Consider the following 24,747-nt stretch of genomic DNA (forward strand, 5'->3'; position numbering starts at 1 on the left):
AATTCAAGGAACTGTAGCCAGACAAAAGGGTAGCGCGACAAACAAAAATTTTTTGTTAATAAATGAGAAACTAAGAAACTGATGATGATCTTTATTAATAGAAATATGAAAGTAAGTATCCTTCAAGTCTATTTTGGACATAAACTGTCCTTTTTGGACTAAAGAAAGGATTGTTCAAATTGTTTACATCTTGAACGTAGGGACCCTTAAAAATTTGTTTAACGTTTTCAAATCTAGAATAGGTCTGAAAGTTCTAACCTTCTTGGGAACTATGAACAGGTTGGAGTAAAACCCCTGTCCCTGTTCTGAGAGAAGAACTGGAATTATAATCCCCTCAAGTTGTAGCTACTGAACAAAATGAAAAAAAGTTTGAGCATTCACTGGGTGTTATTGGAACATGGGACAAAAGAAACCATCCCCTGGGATGCCTTCATCTGAAAAAACATTCTGTATCCCTGAGATACTACGTTGAGACCCATAGCATCCTGTAGGGAATGAAACCAGGTTTTCTGAAAAAGGCTTAATCTGCCCCTTACCACAAAAGGATCTAGATCAGGGGCCGCACTTTCATGCAGATTTAGAGGATACTGTAGGTTCCTTTGGATTTTTGGATTTGTTCCTTGAAGAATTAGACTTCCAGAAAGGTCTGGAACATTCTTGTTTCTGAGAAGAATAATTTGGTTCTTTCATTGGCAAATGGAACAAAAACAATTTTGAGATTTATTCTTTCCTTTAAATTTCTTCCCTGAATTTCTATTTTTTTGAATGATGATGGGCCACAGTCCACCATAACATATGAAATATATTTACTGACACTAGTAGGGGGTCAATAGCTTTAAAACCCTTCCACCTCCCATCTCTCTCTTAGTTTTACATATATCCGAAAATAGGAAAAAAAGGTAGGAAAGGCAAAGCATTTAAATGGGCGGGACCTGTAGACAATAATCATTCCGAAAGAAGCGAATTTATCAGGTAAGCATACATTTTTTTTCCTTTCCTAAAATGATTATGGTCCACAGTCTTCCATAATATATGGGATTAATATTCAAGTCGATGGTCTATGTTACGGAAAGGGTGGAAAAAAAATTCTGGCTGTTCTAGACACTGCGGCCTGAAGGATTCCTCTTTGTGCTAATTCAAATTATACTGCATAAAGAGGCTGTCACTATGGGACTAAACACATCGGATATGGAAGTCTCCAAGAAGATTCTCCATGTCTTCATCAAACTTATGTTGAAATTGCAATAGGAGTTTCTGAAAACCCTCTATAGTTACCATTGTACCTTATAAGTAGTTTTTCAGTGCGGTATCAGCGCCTCAACAAAGACGGGGGGTTAAGGCTTGGAGTAAACGTGAATGCAGCACACCTCAAAGATCCACACAAAGATGGCTCCAGCCTTCAACTTCTTACTCTAATGGAGCCCAAGACAATAAACAACTATGACTTTACACTCCTACTAACGTCAGAAAAACTAATTTATAGATTTCAAAGCAGGATGCTAGAGCAGAAGAGAGATAAGTCATAGATTATAGAAGCTCCTAGAGTGCCTGGATTTTTTTTAGCAGCTTACACAATGGCTGCCACTGGAAATTCTGTGTTTAATAGATTTTTAATCTATGAAATTAGATTCTTGAAATCCCAAAGTTTGTAAAAAACCTTTTGTAATAGGTAACAAACATTGGAAAAAGACTTATACAATTGGACAAGAACAGAATCCTGATCTACAGGATGCAATACATCATCAAATGACAATTCAATATCTTATTCCTTGAAAGAGTCATAAACCCTCTAACAGATAAGAGGCACAATAGTGGCAAATGTAACAACTATAAGCTGTGTGTCAGTAGAAGTACGTTTCCACTTACTTAACAGAAGCATAATTGCCAAAAAACAGATGTACCCCTTTGTGAGACACAGTGGGGTAGACATACATATTTGAAAGGAAAAACAGAATTTATGTTTACCTGATAAATTACTTTCTCCAACGGTGTGTCCGGTCCACGGCGTCATCCTTACTTGTGGGATATTCTCTTCCCCAACAGGAAATGGCAAAGAGCCCAGCAAAGCTGGTCACATGATCCCTCCTAGGCTCCGCCTACCCCAGTCATTCGACCGACGTTAAGGAGGAATATTTGCATAGGAGAAACCATATGGTACCGTGGTGACTGTAGTTAAAGAAAATAAATTATCAGACCTGATTAAAAAAACCAGGGCGGGCCGTGGACCGGACACACCGTTGGAGAAAGTAATTTATCAGGTAAACATAAATTCTGTTTTCTCCAACATAGGTGTGTCCGGTCCACGGCGTCATCCTTACTTGTGGGAACCAATACCAAAGCTTTAGGACACGGATGAAGGGAGGGAGCAAATCAGGTCACCTAAATGGAAGGCACCACGGTTTGCAAAACCTTTCTCCCAAAAATAGCCTCAGAAGAAGCAAAAGTATCAAACTTGTAAAATTTGGTAAAAGTGTGCAGTGAAGACCAAGTCGCTGCCCTACATATCTGATCAACAGAAGCCTCGTTCTTGAAGGCCCATGTGGAAGCCACAGCCCTAGTGGAATGAGCTGTGATTCTTTCGGGAGGCTGCCGTCCGGCAGTCTCGTAAGCCAATCTGATGATGCTTTTAATCCAAAAAGAGAGAGAGGTAGAAGTTGCTTTTTGACCTCTCCTTTTACCGGAATAAACAACAAACAAGGAAGATGTTTGTCTAAAATCCTTTGTAGCATCTAAATAGAATTTTAGAGCGCGAACAACATCCAAATTGTGCAACAAACGTTCCTTCTTTGAAACTGGTTTCGGACACAGAGAAGGTACGATAATCTCCTGGTTAATGTTTTTGTTAGAAACAACTTTTGGAAGAAAACCAGGTTTAGTACGTAAAACCACCTTATCTGCATGGAACACCAGATAAGGAGGAGAACACTGCAGAGCAGATAATTCTGAAACTCTTCTAGCAGAAGAAATTGCAACTAAAAACAAAACTTTCCAAGATAATAACTTAATATCAACGGAATGTAAGGGTTCAAACGGAACCCCCTGAAGAACTGAAAGAACTAAATTGAGACTCCAAGGAGGAGTCAAAGGTTTGTAAACAGGCTTAATTCTAACCAGAGCCTGAACAAAGGCTTGAACATCTGGCACAGCTGCCAGTTTTTTGTGAAGTAAAACAGACAAGGCAGAAATCTGTCCCTTCAGGGAACTTGCAGATAATCCTTTTTCCAATCCTTCTTGAAGGAAGGATAGAATCTTAGGAATCTTAACCTTGTCCCAAGGGAATCCTTTAGATTCACACCAACAGATATATTTTTTCCAAATTTTGTGGTAAATCTTTCTAGTTACAGGCTTTCTGGCCTGAACAAGAGTATCGATAACAGAATCTGAGAACCCTCGCTTCGATAAGATCAAGCGTTCAATCTCCAAGCAGTCAGCTGGAGTGAAACCAGGTTCGGATGTTCGAACGGACCCTGAACAAGAAGGTCTCGTCTCAAAGGTAGCTTCCAAGGTGGAGCCGATGACATATTCACCAGATCTGCATACCAAGTCCTGCGTGGCCACGCAGGAGCTATCAAGATCACCGACGCCCTCTCCTGATTGATCCTGGCTACCAGCCGGGGGATGAGAGGAAACGGCGGGAACACATAAGCTAGTTTGAAGGTCCAAGGTGCTACTAGTGCATCCACTAGAGCCGCCTTGGGATCCCTGGATCTGGACCCGTAGCAAGGAACTTTGAAGTTCTGACGAGAGGCCATCAGATCCATGTCTGGAACGCCCCACAGCTGAGTGACTTGGGCAAAGATTTCCGGATGGAGTTCCCACTCCCCCGGATGCAATGTCTGACGACTCAGAAAATCCGCTTCCCAATTTTCCACTCCTGGGATGTGGATAGCGGACAGGTGGCAGGAGTGAGACTCCGCCCATAGAATGATTTTGGTCACTTCTTCCATCGCTAGGGAACTCCTTGTTCCCCCCTGATGGTTGATGTACGCAACAGTTGTCATGTTGTCTGATTGAAACCGTATGAACTTGGCCCTCGCTAGCTGAGGCCAAGCCTTGAGAGCATTGAATATCGCTCTCAGTTCCAGAATATTTATCGGTAGAAGAGATTCTTCCCGAGACCAAAGACCCTGAGCTTTCAGGGATCCCCAGACCGCGCCCCAGCCCATCAGACTGGCGTCGGTCGTGACAATGACCCACTCTGGTCTGCGGAATGTCATCCCTTGTGACAGGTTGTCCAGGGACAGCCACCAACGGAATGAGTCTCTGGTCCTCTGATTTACTTGTATCTTCGGAGACAAGTCTGTATAATCCCCATTCCACTGACTGAGCATGCACAGTTGTAATGGTCTTAGATGAATGCGCGCAAAAGGAACTATGTCCATTGCCGCTACCATCAACCCGATCACTTCCATGCACTGAGCTATGGAAGGAAGAGGAACGGAATGAAGTATCCGACAAGAGTCTAGAAGCTTTGTTTTTCTGGCCTCTGTCAGAAATATCCTCATTTCTAAGGAGTCTATTATTGTTCCCAAGAAGGGAACCCTTGTTGACGGAGATAGAGAACTCTTTTCCACATTCACTTTCCATCCGTGAGATCTGAGAAAGGCCAGGACTATGTCCGTGTGAGCCTTTGCTTGAGGAAGGGACGACGCTTGAATCAGAATGTCGTCCAAGTAAGGTACTACAGCAATGCCCCTTGGTCTTAGCACAGCTAGAAGGGACCCTAGTACCTTTGTGAAAATCCTTGGAGCAGTGGCTAATCCGAAAGGAAGCGCCACGAACTGGTAATGCTTGTCCAGGAATGCGAACCTTAGGAACCGATGATGTTCCTTGTGGATAGGAATATGTAGATACGCATCCTTTAAATCCACCGTGGTCATGAATTGACCTTCCTGGATGGAAGGAAGAATAGTTCGAATGGTTTCCATCTTGAACGATGGAACCTTGAGAAACTTGTTTAAGATCTTGAGATCTAAGATTGGTCTGAACGTTCCCTCTTTTTTGGGAACTATGAACAGATTGGAGTAGAACCCCATCCCTTGTTCTCTTAATGGAACAGGATGAATCACTCCCATTTTTAACAGGTCTTCTACACAATGTAAGAATGCCTGTCTTTTTATGTGGTCTGAAGACAACTGAGACCTGTGGAACCTCCCCCTTGGGGGAAGCCCCTTGAATTCCAGAAGATAACCTTGGGAGACTATTTCTAGCGCCCAAGGATCCAGAACATCTCTTGCCCAAGCCTGAGCGAAGAGAGAGAGTCTGCCCCCCACCAGATCCGGTCCCGGATCGGGGGCCAACATTTCATGCTGTCTTGGTAGCAGTGGCAGGTTTCTTGGCCTGCTTTCCCTTGTTCCAGCCTTGCATTGGTCTCCAAGCTGGCTTGGCTTGAGAAGTATTACCCTCTTGCTTAGAGGACGTAGCACTTTGGGCTGGTCCGTTTCTACGAAAGGGACGAAAATTAGGTTTATTTTTTGCCTTGAAAGGCCGATCCTGAGGAAGGGCGTGGCCCTTACCCCCAGTGATATCAGAGATAATCTCTTTCAAGTCAGGGCCAAACAGCGTTTTCCCCTTGAAAGGAATGTTAAGTAGCTTGTTCTTGGAAGACGCATCAGCCGACCAAGATTTCAACCAAAGCGCTCTGCGCGCCACAATAGCAAACCCAGAATTCTTAGCCGCTAACCTAGCCAATTGCAAAGTGGCGTCTAGGGTAAAAGAATTAGCCAATTTGAGAGCATTGATTCTGTCCATAATCTCCTCATAAGGAGGAGAATCACTATCGACCGCCTTTATCAGCTCATCGAACCAGAAACATGCGGCTGTAGCGACAGGGACAACGCATGAAATTGGTTGTAGAAGGTAACCCTGCTGAACAAACATCTTTTTAAGCAAACCTTCTAATTTTTTATCCATAGGATCTTTGAAAGCACAACTATCCTCTATGGGTATAGTGGTGCGTTTGTTTAAAGTGGAAACCGCTCCCTCGACCTTGGGGACTGTCTGCCATAAGTCCTTTCTGGGGTCGACCATAGGAAACAATTTTTTAAATATGGGGGGAGGGACGAAAGGAATACCGGGCCTTTCCCATTCTTTATTAACAATGTCCGCCACCCGCTTGGGTATAGGAAAAGCTTCTGGGAGCCCCGGCACCTCTAGGAACTTGTCCATTTTACATAGTTTCTCTGGGATGACCAACTTGTCACAATCATCCAGAGTGGATAATACCTCCTTAAGCAGAATGCGGAGATGTTCCAACTTAAATTTAAATGTAATCACATCAGGTTCAGCTTGTTGAGAAATGTTCCCTGAATCAGTAATTTCTCCCTCAGACAAAACCTCCCTGGCCCCATCAGACTGGGTTAGGGGCCCTTCAGAAACATTATTATCAGCGTCGTCATGCTCTTCGGTATCTAAAACAGAGCAGTCGCGCTTACGCTGATAAGTGTTCATTTTGGCTAAAATGTTTTTGACAGAATTATCCATTACAGCCGTTAATTGTTGCATAGTAAGGAGTATTGGCGCGCTAGATGTACTAGGGGCCTCCTGAGTGGGCAAGACTCGTGTAGACGAAGGAGGGAATGATGCAGTACCATGCTTACTCCCCTCACTTGAGGAATCATCTTGGGCATCATTGTCATTGTCACATAAATCACATTTATTTAAATGAATAGGAATTCTGGCTTCCCCACATTCAGAACACAGTCTATCTGGTAGTTCAGACATGTTAAACAGGCATAAACTTGATAACAAAGTACAAAAAACGTTTTAAAATAAAACCGTTACTGTCACTTTAAATTTTAAACTGAACACACTTTATTACTGCAATTGCGAAAAAACATGAAGGAATTGTTCAAAATTCACCAAATTTTCACCACAGTGTCTTAAAGCCTTAAAAGTATTGCACACCAAATTTGGAAGCTTTAACCCTTAAAATAACGGAACCGGAGCCGTTTTGAACTTTAACCCCTTTACAGTCCCTGGTATCTGCTTTGCTGAGACCAAACCAAGCCCAAAGGGGAATACGATACCAAATGACGCCTTCAGAAAGTCTTTTCTAAGTATCAGAGCTCCTCTCACATGCGACTGCATGCCATGCCTCTCAAAAACAAGTGCGCAACACCGGCGCGAAAATGAGGCTCTGCCTATGATTAGGGAAAGCCCCTAAAGAATAAGGTGTCTAAAACAGTGCCTGCCGATATTATTATATCAAAATACCCAAATAAAATGATTCCTCAAGGCTAAATATGTGTTAATAATGAATCGATTTAGCCCAGAAAAAGTCTACAGTCTTAATAAGCCCTTGTGAAGCCCTTATTTACGATCGTAATAAACATGGCTTACCGGATCCCATAGGGAAAATGACAGCTTCCAGCATTACATCGTCTTGTTAGAATGTGTCATACCTCAAGCAGCAAGAGACTGCTCACTGTTCCCCCAACTGAAGTTAATTGCTCTCAACAGTCCTGTGTGGAACAGCCATGGATTTTAGTGACGGTTGCTAAAATCATTTTCCTCATACAAACAGAAATCTTCATCTCTTTTCTGTTTCTGAGTAAATAGTACATACCAGCACTATTTTAAAATAACAAACTCTTGATTGAATAATAAAAACTACAGTTAAACACTAAAAAACTCTAAGCCATCTCCGTGGAGATGTTGCCTGTACAACGGCAAAGAGAATGACTGGGGTAGGCGGAGCCTAGGAGGGATCATGTGACCAGCTTTGCTGGGCTCTTTGCCATTTCCTGTTGGGGAAGAGAATATCCCACAAGTAAGGATGACGCCGTGGACCGGACACACCTATGTTGGAGAAAATAGCATTAATCTAAGTAAGCATAATGTGATCAAAGCAAACATCAAGGTCGACATTTAAAGTATACAGGAAAAAAGATTGCCAAGCACATGTTGAAATAACATATAAATAATAATTGGGTCTCCCTTCAAAGAATGAGTAGAGAAATGGGGACAGCCCCAGCTTGCGCCATTGAAAAATACACATAGAAGTAGAACAATGAAAGTGTCCACAGCTCTCCAATGCTTAAAATTAGCAACGTTTCGAGGCTAATGCCTCTTAATCATTCATGATTAAGAGGCATTAGCCTCGAAACGTTGCTAATTTGTCCTAATAAAGATACTTTTAAGCATTGGAGAGCTGTGGACACTTTCATTGTTCTACATTTATGTGGTGAAGTGGCAGTTCACCTGTCTGCACGAGCACTCATATCCTGACGCTATATAAGACATTTGCCGTTCATTTCCTCTGATCTGTTTGTTGAAAATGTCTTTTCTATGAGTCAACTTGTTACCATTATGTTTATGTTTATGCTTGATTTTGCTTACGATTTTTACTCACTATATGTTACCTGTCTATGTAATAGATAGTAGGTTAGGCCTAACCCCTAGTCAATTAGCATACGTATGCTTAGAGGTTCCTGGCCTTTCAAGTAGCATTTAGTCTTTGAAATTTGCTTTTATTTAGTTAAGAATGCTCACTTTTAGATTGTGATTGACCTTGTCACTTTTGTGATCCACATACATGTGGTTTGGGATTTAAATAGGAATTAATAAATTTGATTATTTACCAAATTCTGTGTGCCTTGTTTTATCCCTTGCTTTCTTCACAACAGCATTATATGTTGTGATTACATTCTCTCTGTTTGACTTTTGTATAATTCATTATCAAGGGTGGCACCAGCGAATATTTACTTATTTTTGGTTCAGCAATATTACCTACTCTCTCATACTCTTTTCTATTTATAAGTTAATATTTAGCTTATATTTATATTATATAATCTTTCTGTGCTGTTTTTGACATATGTTGATAATTTAAGATCACAAAAATAAATATATTAATATATATATATATATATATATATATATATAAAACTGTTGGTACCCTTATGCGCCAGTGGAAGCGCAAATTTCTGGCAATAAAAGTCTCTTTTTGGCTCTGAGCCTTTGAAAAAAGAGTTAAAATAAGAAAGTACTGCATCACAAGATGTAAAAGCATGTATTATAATGGTGTTTGCCTCATTCTGCATGGCGAAATATACAACACGCAATTGAAGCCGAAATTGCAGTTCCCTATCGGCGCAAACCAATGATAAATAAGAAACTGGGCGTATTTGTAGGTTGGGCTGTTAAATTACGCCTATTATTAATGTAAATTTTAGCACTCGGGAGCGCGCCTGTGCGCCTAGGCGAATGCACGCTGAGTGCGAAGAAGTTTCTTTCAGATTTGCGCAATTATAGGCACATAGTGCTTTGATGAATATGACGATCAGTTCGTATGAGCTATTTTGGACAGAATTAAAGGAGAATGGTTTTGATAAATCTAGCCCTAAGGGACAAATCCTTGCAACGGGAAAGAATAGGCAGGCACAACTCCAAACAGCAAGTGTTTAAAAACAGTATAACACTTTATTGGAGACAAAAAATTAAAAAGTAGATGCAGACAGGCAGTATAGGTAACAGACAGTCTAACATGTTTCACACCACTGTGGGCGCTTACTCATAGACTTGAGTCTATGAGTAAGCACCCACAGTGGCGTGAAACATGTTAGACTGTCTGTTACCTATACTGCCTGTCTGCATCTACTTTTTAATTTTTTGACTCCAATAAAGTGTTATACTGTTTTTAAACACTTGCGGTTTGGAGTTGTGCCTGCCTATTCTTTCCCTTTGACTACTTTTGCGGTTTGATCCGCCGCTATCGGCTATGGCATACCAGAGGTCAGGAGTTTCACGCCCACACAGTCTTTCTGGGCTTCCGGGTCAAGAGCCGCTTGCCAAGGTTGCGGTAACCACTTCACTTAATGTGAACAAATCCTTGCAACACCTATGGCAGGCTGAACCAACAGGAGGAGGCTATGGGACAAGTCTCCACAGCACCAGTGGCAGGCTTGTGACTAACTCCCAGAGGGTGTTTTTCTGTCAAAATCAAGTACTCCGTACTCCCCTTTCTTCTATCTCTGGTTCTGTGAGGGAAAAATGGGTCTCAAGTAGGTCTGAAAACCCCTGTCAACGAAGAATCTGGACCACCTCAATTCTTAACCTTCCTCTTGTGGATGCAAAGATAAGACTGAGGTCATCAGAGAGGTGAGAGAAATCAAAAGCTCTTAGTGTGTTGTGTATCTTTGCCTCCTCCTACTGGCCAGGATTTGAATCCATCGTAATGGCTTGTGGACTCTCACCACCGTATAAAAGATAAAACGTTTATAGGAGTCACAAAGGGAAAACAAAAGGAAATTTATGCTTAAGTGATAAATTTATTTCTTCTACGATATGACGAGTCCACGGATTTCATCCTTACTTGTGGGATTTATCCTCCTGCTAACAGGAAGTGGCAAAGAGTACCACAGCAGAGCTGTATATATAGCTCCTCCCTTCCCTCCACGCCCAGTCATTTGACCGAAGTTAGGAAGAGAAAGGAAAAGCCAAAGGTGTAGAGGTGACTGAAGTTTATAAAAAATATAATATAATCTAAACCTGTCTTAAAAATTACAGGGAGGGCCGTGGACTCGTCATATCGTAGAAGAAATAAATTTATCAGGTAAGCATAAATTTCCTTTTCTTCTACAAGATATGACGAGTCCATGGATTTCATCTTTACTTGTGGGATACAATACCAAAGCAAAAGGACACGGATGAAAGGGAGGGACAAGACAGGAACCTAAATGGAAGGCACCACTGCTTGAAGAACCTTTCTCCCAAAAACAGCCTCAGAAGAAGCAAAAGTATCAAATTTGGAAAATTTGGAAAAAGTGTGAAGAGACGACCAAGTCGCAGCCTTGCAAATCTGTTCAACAGAAGCATCGTTTTGAAATGCCCATGAGGAAGCCACAGCCCTAGTAGAATGAGCCGTAATTCTTTCAGGAGGCTGCTGTCCAGCAGTCTCATACGCCAGACGGATGATACTCTTCAGCCAAAAAGAAAGAGAGGTAGCTTTCTGTCCCCTACGCTTTCCAGAAAAGACAATCAATAATGAAGATGATTGACGGAAATCTTTAGTCGCCTGCAAGTAAAACTTCAGGGAACGGACCACGTCCATGTTATGTAACATACGCTCCTTCTTAGAAGAAGGGTTAGGACATAATGAAGGAACAACGACTTCCTGATTAATATTCTTATTAGAAACAATCTTAGGAAGGAAACCAGGTTTGGTACGTAAAACCACCTTATCAGAATGAAAGATAAGATAAGGTGAATCACATTGTAATGCTGAAAGCTCAGAAACTCTACGAGCAGAGGAAATAGCAACCAAAAACAAAACTTTCCAAGATAACAACTTAATATCTATGGAATGCATGGGTTCAAACGGAACTCCTTGAAGAACATTAAGAACTAAATTTAAACTCCAGGGCGGAGCTATTGGTCTAAACACAGGCTTAATTCTGGTTAGAGCCTGACAAAAAGACTGAACGTCTGGAACCTCAGCCAAACGTTTGTGTAGCAAAATTGACAAAGCAGAAATTTGTCCTTTTAAGGAACTCGCTGATAACCCTTTCTCCAATCATTCTTGGAGAAAAGATAGAATCCTGGGAATTCTAACCTTACTCCATGAGTAGCCCTTGGATTCACACCAAAAAAGATATTTACCCCATATCTTATGCTAGATCTTTCTAGTGACAGGCTTACGTGCCTGAATCAAAGTATCAATGACCGAACCAGAGAATCCCAGCTTAGACAAAATCAAGCGTTCAATCGCCAGGCAGTCAGCTGCAGAGAAAGTAGATTTGGATGTTGGAAAGGACCTGGAATGAGACGGTCCTGTCTCATTGGAAGTTTCCACGGAGGCAGAGAGGACATGTCCACTAGATCTGCATACCAAGTTCTGCGTGGCCACGCAGGTGCGATTAGAATTACTGAAGCCATCTCCTGTTTGATCTGAGCAATAACCCGGGGAAGGAGAGGAAACAGTGGAAACACATAAGCTAGGTTGAACGACCAAGGCACTGCCAAGGCATCTATCAGTTCGGCCTGAGGGTCCCTTGACCTGGATCCGTATCTTGGGAGCTTGGCATTCTGTCGAGATGCCATTAGATCCAATGCCCCATCGGAGAATCAGAGAGGCAAATACCTCCGGATGGAGTTCCCACTCCCCCAGATGAAAAGTCTGTCGGCTTAAAAAGTCAGCTTCCCAGTTGTCCACTCCTGGGATGTAGATTGCTGACAGATAACAAGAGTGGGCCTCCGCCCATTAAATTATCTTGGATACTTCTGTCATCGCTAGGGAACTTCTTGTTCCTCTCTGATGATTGATGTAAGCCACAGTCGTGATGTTGTCAGACTGAAATCTGATGAATTTGGCTAAAGCCAACTGAGGCCACGCCTGAAGCGCATTGAATATTGCTCTCAATTCCAGAATATTGATTGGAAGTAGAGACTCCCCCTGAGTCCATACACCCTGAGCCTTCAGGGAATTCCAGTCTGCACCCCAGCCTAGTAGACTGGCGTCCGTTGTCACTATCACCCACGAGGGTCTGCGGAAACACGTCCCTTGGGACAGATGATCCGGCGACAACCACCAAAGAAGAGAGTCTCTGGTCTCCTGGTCCAGATTTATCTGAGGAGATAAATTCGCATAATCCCCATTCCACTGCCCGAGCATGCACAGTTGCAGTGGTCTGAGATGAAATCGAGTAAATGGAATGATGTCCATTGCCGCCACCATCAATCCAATTACCTCCATGCACTGAGCCACTGATGGCCGAGGATTGAACTAAAGGGCTCAGCATGTATTTAGAATCTTTGACTTTCTGGCCTCCGTCAGAAAAATCTTCATGACTATAGAGTCTATCAGAGTTCCCAAGAAAGGGACCCTTGTCTGTGGAATTAGTGAACCTTCCATCCGTGAGCTCTCAGAAAGGACAACATTGTGTCTTTATGAGATTTTGTTAGATGATAAGTCGACGCCTGAATCAGAATATCGTCCAGATAAGGAGCCACTGCTATGCCCCGCGGTCTGAGGACCGCCAGAAGAGACCCTAGAACCTTTGTGAAGATTCTGGGTGCTGTGGCCAGCCCGAAGGAAAGAGCCACGAACTGAAAATGTTTGTCCAGGAAGGCAAACCTTAGGTACTGATTATGATCCTTGTGGATAGGAATATGAAGGTATGCATCCTTCAAGTCCACGGTAGTCATATATTGACCCTCCTGGATCATTGGTAAAATTGTTCCAATGGTCTCCATCTTGAAAGATGGGACTCTGAGAAACTTGTTAAGACTCTTGAGATCTAAAATGGGTCTAAACGTTCCCTCTTTTTTGGGAACCACGAAAAGATTTGAGTAAAACCCCTGTCCCTGTTCTAGTCTTGGAACAGGACAAATTACTCCCATAGTAGAGAGGTCTTTTACACAACGTAAGAACGCATCTCTTTTTATCTGGTCTACAGACAATCATGAAAGAAGAAATCTCCCTCTTGGGAGAAAATTTTTGAATTCCAGTTGATACCTGTGGGTCACGATTTCCAGTGCCCAGGGGTCCTGAACATCTCTCGCCCAAGCCTGGGCAAAGAGAAAAAGTCTGCCCCCTACTAGATCCGGTCCCAGATCGGGGGCCGCCCCTTCATGCTGTTTTGGTAGCAGCAGAGGGCGTCTTGGGTTGTTTACCTTTGTTCCAAGTCTGGTTGGGTCTCCAGACGGACTTGGTCTGGGCAAAATTCCCTTCCTGCTTGGTGGAAGATAAGGAAGAAGAGGGGACTCCATTAAAGTTCCGAAAGGAACAAAAAATTAATTTTTTTACCCCTCAGTTTAGAAGTTCTATCCTGAGGTAGGAGATGACCCTTACCTCCCGTAATGTCAGAAATGATTTCCTTCAAGTCAGGCCCGAATAGGGTTTTCCCCTTCAAAGGAATAGCCAAAAGCTTTGACTTAGATGACACATCAGCAGACCAAGATTTTAACCATAACCCTCTACACGCTAAAATAGCAAATCCAGCATTCTTAGCCGCCAATTTAGCAATCTGAAAGGCGGCATCTGTAATAAAAGAATTAGCCAGCTTAAGAGCCTTAATTCTATCTAAGATATCCTCTAAGGGAGTCTCAGTCTTAAGAGACTCTTCTAAAGCCTCAAACCAGAAGGCTGGAACAATACAGGCCGCTGGTTGTAAGAGGAAACCCTGATGAATAAACAATTTCAAGACCCTCCAATTTCTTATCCATAGGGTCTTTAAAAGCACAACTGTCTTCAATAGGAATATTGGACGCTTCGCCAGGGTAGATATAGCTCCCTCCACCTTAGGGACTGTTTCCCACGAGTCCTGAACAGTGTCAGATAGGGGATACATCTTCTTGAAATTAGGAGAGGGTGAGAACGGAATACCTGGTCTGTCCCATTCCCTCTTAATAATCTCTGAGATTCTCTTAGGAACCGGAAAAACATCCGTGTAGGCAGGTACTTCTAAGTATTTGTCCATCTTACACAATTTCTCTGGTGGCACCACAATAGGGTCACAGTCATCCAGAGTCGCTAAAACCTCCTGAAGTAACAGGCGGAGGTGTTCAAGCTTAAATTTAAAGAACATGGCGTCCGAGTCTGTCTGAAGTACCGCACTTCCCGAATCGGAAGTTCCCCCTCAGACAAAAGTTCCCTGACCCCCAAATCAGATCCCTGTGAGGGTACATCAGAAATAGCTAATAAAGCATTAGAGGACTTAGTATTCACATTGACTTCTGTCCTACTGCGTTTACCCTGTAACACTGGCAACTTAGATAATACCTCTGTATGGGTAGTTGACATAACTGCAGCCATATCCTGCAGTAAAAGAATTAGACGCGGTTGAAGAACCAGGCGTCCCTTGGATGGGCGTTAAAGGTTATGACGCTTGGAGAGAAGTTAGCGGTATACCCTGATTCTCCTCAGACTGAGAATCATCCTTAGACACATTTTCTTTACACATTTGTGCTTTGCAATGCTAGGCCCTCTCAGTACATGAGGGACAAAAAGTTAGAGGGGGTTCCACAGTGGCATCTAAACACATAGAGCAAGGAGTTTCCTCCTCAGATTCGGACATGTTAAACAGATTAGCAATCTTATAATAGACATTCTTTTATTAAGAAAATTTTGCTCTGAATTCAATTATAGTCAAAAGTTAATGCAGAAAAAATTACTGTACTGCGCCTTTAAATTTCAAAAGCGCAACTATTTTTCTGAGACGTTCAAAAACGTGTTTTTTGCAGTAAAATTATTTGAAAGTGATCAAAAACACTCTAACAATATTGCATCCACTTGCTGAAATATTGCAAACCAATAAAATAACGATGTTAACAATTAAAATATGTTTTATCTTTAATTGGGCCCCTGCACCACGCCACAGCTCTGCTGTGGTGCCTACTTGCCCCCGAATGTGACTGCTGCTGCTCGAGAAGCTATTCAGGCCCTTTTGAAGTCCGGAAAACTTAGGCCTCACCAGAGAACAGGACTCTGTCGCCCATGCGATCCAGCTGAACTGCGCGTCTGAGCATGCGAATAGGCCACGCCCACCGTGGGCGTTTGCAAGTACAGTAAGACCCGCATGGGTCATAATAAAAAAATTAAACATGTCCCCTATAAGCCATGTGCCCTCTTATAACCACTCGATATAGTAAGTGAAAACGCTGCCCAATATGTCAGAACACTAAGCCATGACCCCTTGAAACAGAACCGCAACTCCCAGCGTCAAAGCCCCTCTTTATCAGACAAAAATCTTTAATATAGTTTGGTAATAAAGAGAAAGGGATTCCAGGTGCAACATTTCTTTATACATGTGTATACTGCTTACCCCTCCCCATAAAGGGGAAATTGTCAGCCTGTTCTGTGCATCAAGTCTCCCAGAAACAAAAAGACTGAACATCCCTCAAAGTTGCTTGTAGCAACACACCGGTCTCCACCCTGAAGATTTTCTTACACTACCTTCAGCATCGGTGGGAACCATCATGGATCTTAGAAAACACTTGCTAAGATCATCAACATCAGGGCAGGAAGAATCCCTGAGAAAAATTGTACTCCCTGGCACCATTTGAAAATAAAAAACTTCTTGATTGAAGAAACTAAACTAACACCTCACTTTACCTCTTCCTATTACTATACAGGTAAAGAGAATGACTGGGGGTGGAGGGAAGGGAGCAGCTATATATACAGCTCTGCTGTGGTGCTCTTTGCCACTTCCTGTTAGCAGGAGGATAAATCCCACAAGTAAGGATGAAATCCGTGGACTCGTCATATCTTGTAGAAGAAAAGTTGATTTTGCATACATCCTTTTGGCTGACATAGTAATCTTGTAGATAGAAATAAAAAGCGTGTTCAAAAGGTAGTCTAAGCAGTATTACAACTCACCTGTCCTGGAGGCAAACCAAAAGATAGATACAATATAGACACAAATACTGCACACCCAATGTGCTAAAAGACTAACGTAAAAGTAAATAATAAAATATTTAATACATAGCAAGCAATACAACGTTAAAACCAAATGAATCCAGTCAATGAGGCCGAATTATCATACGTCTCTCGGACCTGATCCGACAGTGCAGATCAGGACGCTGAATGCGGAGAGCAATACGCTCTCCATATTCAGCATTGCACCAGCAGTTTACAAGAGCTGCTGGTGCAACGCCGCCCCCTGCAGACTCGCGGCCAATGGGCTGCCAGCAGGAAGGTGTCAATCAACTCGATCGGGTTGTATTGTGGCGATTCCTGTCCGCCTCATCAGAGCAGGCGGACATGGTTATGGAGCAGCGGTCTTTAGTCTAAAGACTCGCCAGAAACACAGGCCCTCAAGCTCCATACTGAGCTTGATAAATGGGCCTCTATGTATAGAAGTCCAAATATGTGTAACAGATGTCATGTGCCCTAAAAAAGAAAAAGGACAAGATCCAAGCTACTCCATATCAGTGTCACAGCACATAAAGCTACCGCTACCATTTTGCTTGCATTGTGCTTTGTTGCTCCAGTCCTGAGGAGTGCACAGACATGGAAGGTGGTGGACTGGCAGGTCTCTTTTCTCTGGCCTATTTAGACTGTAGTGCAAACTGCAAAGGGAACAAGCTACTATTTTGAACAGTTAAATGCATTTTTGAATGCTAAATGCATTATTTAATAAAAACGCAATATTTCACCAAAAAAAATCATATTTTTTTCCCATATCGCACACCCCTACTTAAAATGCAGTCCTTTTGAAATCCAGTACATTTTAACTGAAATAGACACACACACTATGCATATTACCAATAGAAGATACTGACCTCTGTAGTATAGCTAAAGTCCCTGGGTTGACACGATGGATACCATCAAGAATAACAAGCTTCCCTTCTAAAGCAGCAGTGACAAGCGGAGATTGTCGCCAGGCAGTGTCTCCATTGGGAAGAGTGTATCTTTGTTGCAGCAAATCCCTGGCTGTCATATCCTAAATATAATACATTAACAAAAAGATACTGATATTGTAAACATTTACATGTTTTATTGTTATATAAATCATGTATATTATAAAATAAGAAAGGAAAATACTAACAGTAACATGATGAAGACACTGATACAGAATAAAATATATCAATAAAATAAATGAAAAATTATGCATATCTCTCAACATTATGGGCTCGATACCTGCAGTTAGGATTTATCAAGCAGTGGTAATCAGACCGCTGCTTCCCTACACTGTTCACCACCTCCTCCCTGGTCTCTTCCAAGCGGGGAAATTGACAGCTTCTGCCCGCGCGTGATTGGCTGTGCGCGGGCGGGGGAGCACACAGTAGCGCTCGTGTGCAATAGTAAAGAAGCCTGGCGGACAGAGTCGAATACATACACCCCTGTCCCTGAGCCATTTGTCTCAAAAAAATCTGACTTGTGTTTAAAGACAAAGACCAGTGCTGGTGTCAAATGGCAGGGATCTGATGTGCTTTTTGGGCAATTTGAGTATGATTTATAGGTTTCACTGGTTTATGCATTCTGGGTGTAGTTTAGGTATTTTGGTCAGTTTGCTAGTCACTAGCAATTAGGGTCTGCAATCAGTAATGGCATTGCTGCAGGGAAGCCTGTTGGCGCTCAGGCTCCACCTACATCATATATGTACCCCAGGTAAAAAAGAGTTTACAATTTAAAGAAAGTGTACTTGCCTGTACAATATGATGTCAAAGTTTCCAAGATGGCTGGCACGGTGTTACTGTATAGAAAAATCTGCCACCATATGTGTACAGGAAAGCTGCGCAAGTACGTATACTCTACCATAAACTAAGAAGAAAGGATGACTTATAGTCTCTTATGTGGCTGCCAGCTCAGTTCCTGCAAACAGCTAGAAATGACTGTTAAAATTAGGGACCTGCCATATCCTTTGTCCTAGTGCACAATGAGGTATAGTTATGCCCCTGTTTAAAATCTTTGAGAAAAGATATTACGTGGGTAACAAAGCTCTGCAAATAGTGAGCAAACTATTGTCATCAGTATAGGCAGGTAAATTAATGTCTCTCTATAAATCTGAAAATAATATTTACAGTGAGTGGTAAACAGGAAGACATTTTTACTCAAGAATGAACCTTAGGTTTGGGTACAGTTGCATTTACACAGTATACGATATTTTGTTTTTGACTGAGGTCTACAATCCAATTTACTAAACCTATAATGTTTCCCTATTTATCTTAAGCTGAAATATATATTGAGTGGGAAATTGCAATTTTATGCTTCTGAGATTAACTTTTAGTTAATGTAGAAAGGCTAAATTGGGCAGTACCAGATCCTAGAAATAGAAACCATTTAGGAATAGCTTTTGATGAGTTTTTGAAATGAAATATATGGATTTCACTTTGCATGAGTAATGACTATAAAAAAACATGATCTTTGTTGGTGCTGTTGAACAATCACTCAAAATTATGCAGACTTGTAAGGATTCATGAAACAAACTGTCTCATGTTCCGAGTGGCAACATAATTTAATAATCTTGGCTAAGTAACTATCCCACTTTAGAAAGGTATCTTTAAGAACATTTAGTGTACCTATATATACTAATACACACAACAGTAGAAATTGTTATAGTATTAATGCTTGAGAACGTTATGTTAGCTAATGAAATAAAATCTGTGTAAAGATATGTCTAAGAAGAAATAACAGTAGTTTCATTTTACGTCATCAATAATTAAATAGAGAAATAGAAAATATTTTAAAATCTCCAACAGAGAAAAACAACGTATACCTAATTAGTTGTTAGGGACAAGTGATCATGGTCAGCCAAGTAAGCATTAGCAGCAAGTACCTATCAGCCAATGACCATTATCAGGAAGTAGTTATTAGTACTTATGAGCCTTAGCAGTAAGCACCTTTAAGCCGATAAGCATTAATATGAAGTACCTATTAGCCAATGCCTATTATCAGGAAGTATCTGTAAGCCAATGAGTCTAAGCAGAAGTACCTGTAAGCCTATGAACATTTACAGTACAAAACAAATAAAGTTGTGTTAGTTTCTAGTCGAATTTAACGTTTTTACTTCACATTTTTTAAGCAAAAGCAATCACTATGTTTTAAGGCTGCTAAAACAGTTTCCCTTTAAGGATAAGCAACTCAAAAACATATCTATATAAACCAGTCATATGAACACATAACCTACTGTACATGTATGATTTTATGTTTGTAAGATTACTTTATTCAGTTATGAGCGTTAATAGCTTATAATACATCCACTTGTAAAAGGTTGTAATTAGCACAAAAATGCTACCCATAATAAAAATAACTTATTTTAAAGACCATATAAGCAAAATAGGCTGCTCTATAATATGGTACTGCCAAAATAATAATGGATTGGTTACTAATTTAAAAAATAAAATACAATTTGAACCTATTCCTGCTGATAAACATTTTTGTATATGCAATGTGAACAGAAGATTCTGAGACATTTTCTATTATGTCTACTCTGTTATAATCTTAATATCTATAGACCAAGTAACTGAATCTTCACAAAAAAACAGACTACTAAACTCCATAAGATGTATCTCGTTAACATATTTTATTATATGATGTGTAGGTATTTTGGTTACAAGTCTGATTACAAATGCTCCAATCTCTACATTGCAAAATGGCACTCATAGCCAATCAAACAAAAGTTTAATGTAAAATAAACACAATAGATAGTCCAAGTATTGCACTTATTCCTCTCACAACCACTTTGCTGACTTGGGGAGAAAGAAAGGTTGAAGGAATATCAGCAGTTATAAACCACAAATCAGAGACAAGTTTGTAACATTAAATCAAAGTGCCTAATCAATGCATGATTAAAAATATTGGCCTCCATTACATATGCAGCGTCGCTGCAAAATCCTCCGCCGCCATATTTTATGCGATTTTGGTATTACATATATGGCGTAGCATACAAGTTACGCGCGTATATTTCACCCTTCGGACGTATTTTTTTTACCTATACACTAACATAGAACAGCCGCGCAATTTGGTATCCAATATACAGCGTAAGGACTTACGCGCGCAGAATTCTGAAAATCTACTCAATTCTTATCTCGCCACATATTGCAGGTGCAGCAACCCTTGCACTGACTAAAAAAGCAATGTAACTCCCTGAAGGCCTAACAAACGCATGCTCAATCACATACATATCAGCCGCAAATCTCAAACAGTTAAACCTCTTCTAAGCATTTATTATTCCTGCCCCTGCAAGTATGTCAAACCAATCACAAACAGCACAACCTCTCACCTGCAGCCTTAAAACACCTGGCAATGCACACCCTCATTAGCCACCATCTTTACATACTGCGGATTTCCACTGCATGCAAGTGAAACTACTATATCCCACCCCACTTCCCTTAACCACCCTAATTACTGAAAATGTCTCAGTTGTTTAATTCATGTTTAGGTCACTATGATTTATTGGCTATCATTAATAAGACTGAAAATGAATGTTTATACCTTATGTTCACACCTTCTGTAAATACATTATTATTTTTATATTATATATATATATATATATATATATATATATATATATATATATATACCCATGTGTCAATTTATATTGGATGTGAGAAACCTTGATTTACATCTTAGAAGTGAATATTACTATATGTACCCTTCATACACAACTATGTGATGTGGTTTATAGAACATGAATATGTCATAAACATGATATTACCTTATTTTTGCCATTTCCACACAGGTCTTATTATATGTTTTAACAATATTACTGTACTAAAACACACTTCACATGGATGTGGATGACAATTATATTGTAAATAACAGAGGACAAGATTTATGGTGAACTATAAGAATATTTATTTCTTTTTTGGCTTCTTAGATGAGGGAGCTGAGGTGATTGTAGTGGATTGCCTTGCTCTCATGGTTTGAGAAGATTCTGATGTTTCTGCTGGTGTGCTGGCTGCAGATGATAGGCTGGAGGCAGTGTCCTGCTGGTGTGTAAAGTGCTCAACCAACACACCCAAGAGTTGATTTTGTTCTCACCATCTATTGTCCATCTGCATCTGCATATCAGACAGAATTCGCATTGGTTTTGAACACTTCCACTTAATGATGCTGCCATGTCCCTCTGCAGCTCTATGCTACGTTTGTGTAACCTCTCTTGGCTCCTGAAGAACCTCTCTTGGCTCCTGAAGAACCTCTCTTGGCTCCTGTGGAACCTCTCGGAGCTTGTTATGAGTCTCCTCTGGAGTGCAATGTATTCCTCACCCAGGGGAGAATACAATGCATCCACAGGCTCTTGAGCAGCAGGGCTTCTAGTTGCTTGAGGTGCAGGTTCAGCTGCATCTGCTGGTTCTGGTGGGACAGGTTCAGCTGCATCTGCTGGTGCTTGAGTACTTTCAGCTACATTTTCATCTGCAGATGGTGGAGTTCTCCCAAGTGATGAGGATGGTGGAACTCGCCCAAGTGATGAGGATGGTGGAGCTCTCAGGGTTGATTGATAGTCCCACTGATGACCAGTGTGTGACCACTCAGCCTGTCCAGTTGGCACTTCTTGTGACATAGTCTGTGTGTAAAAGCCATGACTGCCCTGAGATTGTGTGTGGGGGGGGGGAGGTAAATACATGGACCCTTTGTGGCTGTCTTGGCTCCCCCTCAAAGCCAAAAGAAGAATATTCCTCTGGACAGGAATCTTGCCAGGGGTCATATGGCAATGGTGGTGGCATCACTCCCGAGTCCTATGAAGCCATCCAACCCTGCTCATGCCTGGGAGCATACTGTTCATGGGGTTGCCTGAAGACTGGTGGTGGTGGCTGCATGCCTGTGACTGGTGGTGGTGGTGGCTGCATGCCTGTGACTGGTGGTGGCGGCATGCCTGTTTGTATCCTCGTGACAGGAGGTTCTGTGGAGGAGTCAAATGATGAGAGGGATTAGTGCAGTCAGATATATGTCCATGTGGGCATACAATGTACATTGATACATGCTAGGGCCTATACTGATTCTCATGTCAAACTGTATAACATGCATGTGCACATTGTGATTTGTGCTATGAGGGATTTTAATATGCGCAGTATACAGGTATGTGCTTCATACAATAGTTATGTGTACATGTCAATGATGGAAAAAATGTGTTCTTTAAGTGAAACTATGGTCACACAATTTACTTTAGCCTGATGTAGGCACAGAACCTGCTTTCTTGAGCTAAAAGTATTGTGATGGCTATAGTGTCCATTTACTGAAAACTCTACATGTGGCTTGTGGCCTGTGTTACTCTGAGACATGTTAGTATTGCACTATTCCACCTCATATCATGAATTGCATTGTGTTAAGTAGCATTAATGTCAAATATAATTGTAGATGTTTTTGTTAGTAGGCCAAATACCATGCTCCTCATTGTGTACATGAATGTGTGATATTAAAGGATGTTATATCTCAAATACATATAATACTGGTGTGTGGGATGTTACTCACCAGCATAATGTGCTGTGGTTGTAGCCCCTGAGTCACGAGCCCCTGGAAGTCCACGGACTGCTGTGATACTCAGGGACCTGCGTATCATCTCCTGCCAGTTGTTATATTCTATGTCCAGGGATGGACCACCGCCTGTTCCCTCTGGTGCATAGCTTCCTGCCCCATCTTTTCTTTCACCCGCCTCTTGCAGTCATTCCACCGCTTTTTAAGGCCCTCAACAGTCCTCCTCTGCGGGGCCACACTGTTGACGGCATCCTCTACCGCCAACCATGCTGTTTTTTGCCTTTTGGCACTGTCTTTGCCCTTCTCGTGCCCAAAGAGGGCACTGTAATTGTCCATGATGGCCTGGACTAGGGCAACATTTTCATCAAATGAGAAGTTGGGACATCTCAGCCTCTCATCCTCCATGGTCACCTGGCTTGCTCCCTGTGATGTCCCTGGTGTTGGGTCCTCCCTATCCTCTCCCTCCTCTCCCCTTCTGCCCCCATGTGCACCCTCTGTCCCTCTCCTAGATGTGCTTGGTCTCTGGGGCTCTCGGGCATCTCCCCTCCCATCATCCCTTCTAGCTCTCCCTCTCCCCACTCCACTTACTCCCTTGACGGGGACCCCACTGCTCCTCCTGTCCTCTACAATACTCCTCTCCCTGCCACTCCTCTCCCCTCCTCCCCTCCGCCCTACCTCTCCCTGCCATCCTCACACTAAATCACACTACACACACTCACACTCACTCCCAGTTCAATCACAACCAAACACTCAGCCTATCACACTGTAAAATAAAAAAATAAAAATGTGTGAGGTGTTAGAAAAAAAAGTGTGGTGTATTTGTATATGTATGTATGCAAAATGTGTGCAATATGTAAAAATATGTGTAAGTGTACAAGCTTAATCAAACAACAATGCGACCTAACTCCTCTGTTTGCGCCTTTCTCTCTACTCTGACCAATCCTCCACTCCACTCCACTGTAGTGTGCTGTAGCTCAACCATCCAAACACACTGAAGAAAATGGCGGCTGCGCATGGGTTTATATATGAATTTTGAATAGCGTATTTACGTGTCGCATTTTTATATGAACTCGCGGTTCATTTTTACGAGTGTTAGCCTAATTTGCATAAAACGACTCTTTATTGAGACTTTCCGTGGACAAAATACTTGCGTAAGTTACTTGCGACAACTAAAATGTGCATTTGCGCACATTTTCGGAAGATCGCCAGTTTGTCCTACTTACGCCAGATAAGCATCTAACGGCGCAGTATTGTAATACCCCAATGTGCAAGGTGAAATTACGGACGGCGCAGGTTCCCACGCTTGCGCCGAAACCTGCACCGTATATTTGATCGCGCCCATTATTTCTCAACTCCAAGCAACACCATCCACTATCAGCCCAGATTCTTAAGATTTTCTTGGGTTTGCAGGGAAGATTACAGTGAAGCTAATTTTATCTCCTGGCTATACATCAGACATCTTGAAAAATCTAGCCTGTTAATGGAACCTGAGGAGTGGGTTTCAGAAAATACATATTAGCCGAAAATAGAACAATGACAGAGCGGATTTCCTGAGAAGGAGAATGAAAACCCAATTCAGGTTCAAAACCAGCAACCTGAAATTGGTAGTGTAGTACAGTTAAGCACCAGCACACCTTAAAGAGCTTTTATATTGCACTATTTGCTCTTGAGAAAAGCTTTTTTTCTCTCTTTCTCGCTCCCTCTATCTCTCTCTCTATATAATTATAAGTGCATTAAAACAGTTTTGGATTGTGTCAGCTTTCCCTCCCCACAGATTTATAATATCCAGATTCAGATACTCTAGAAAAAAAAACTAAAATAGATGTGAAGAGCACAAACAACTACTAATAGATGATTTGAATCTCTTTTTATACTCTTTTGTATCCATGATG

General features: G+C 41.7%; 1 protein-coding gene across 1 annotated transcript in view; it reads right to left on the reverse strand.

Moving 5' to 3' along the window:
* VWA8 (von Willebrand factor A domain containing 8) overlaps window positions 1-24,747 on the reverse strand; it is a 1,436,595-nt gene that overhangs the window by 899,135 nt on the left and 512,713 nt on the right. Inside the window, exon 14 of the mRNA XM_053707969.1 lies at window positions 17,221-17,381. Within this exon, the coding sequence (XP_053563944.1) occupies window positions 17,221-17,381 (161 nt within the window). The remainder of the gene's footprint in view (window positions 1-17,220; window positions 17,382-24,747) is intronic.

The sequence above is a fragment of the Bombina bombina genome, chromosome 3, assembly GCF_027579735.1.
Source record: "Bombina bombina isolate aBomBom1 chromosome 3, aBomBom1.pri, whole genome shotgun sequence".
Classification (NCBI taxonomy): Eukaryota; Metazoa; Chordata; class Amphibia; order Anura; family Bombinatoridae; genus Bombina; species Bombina bombina.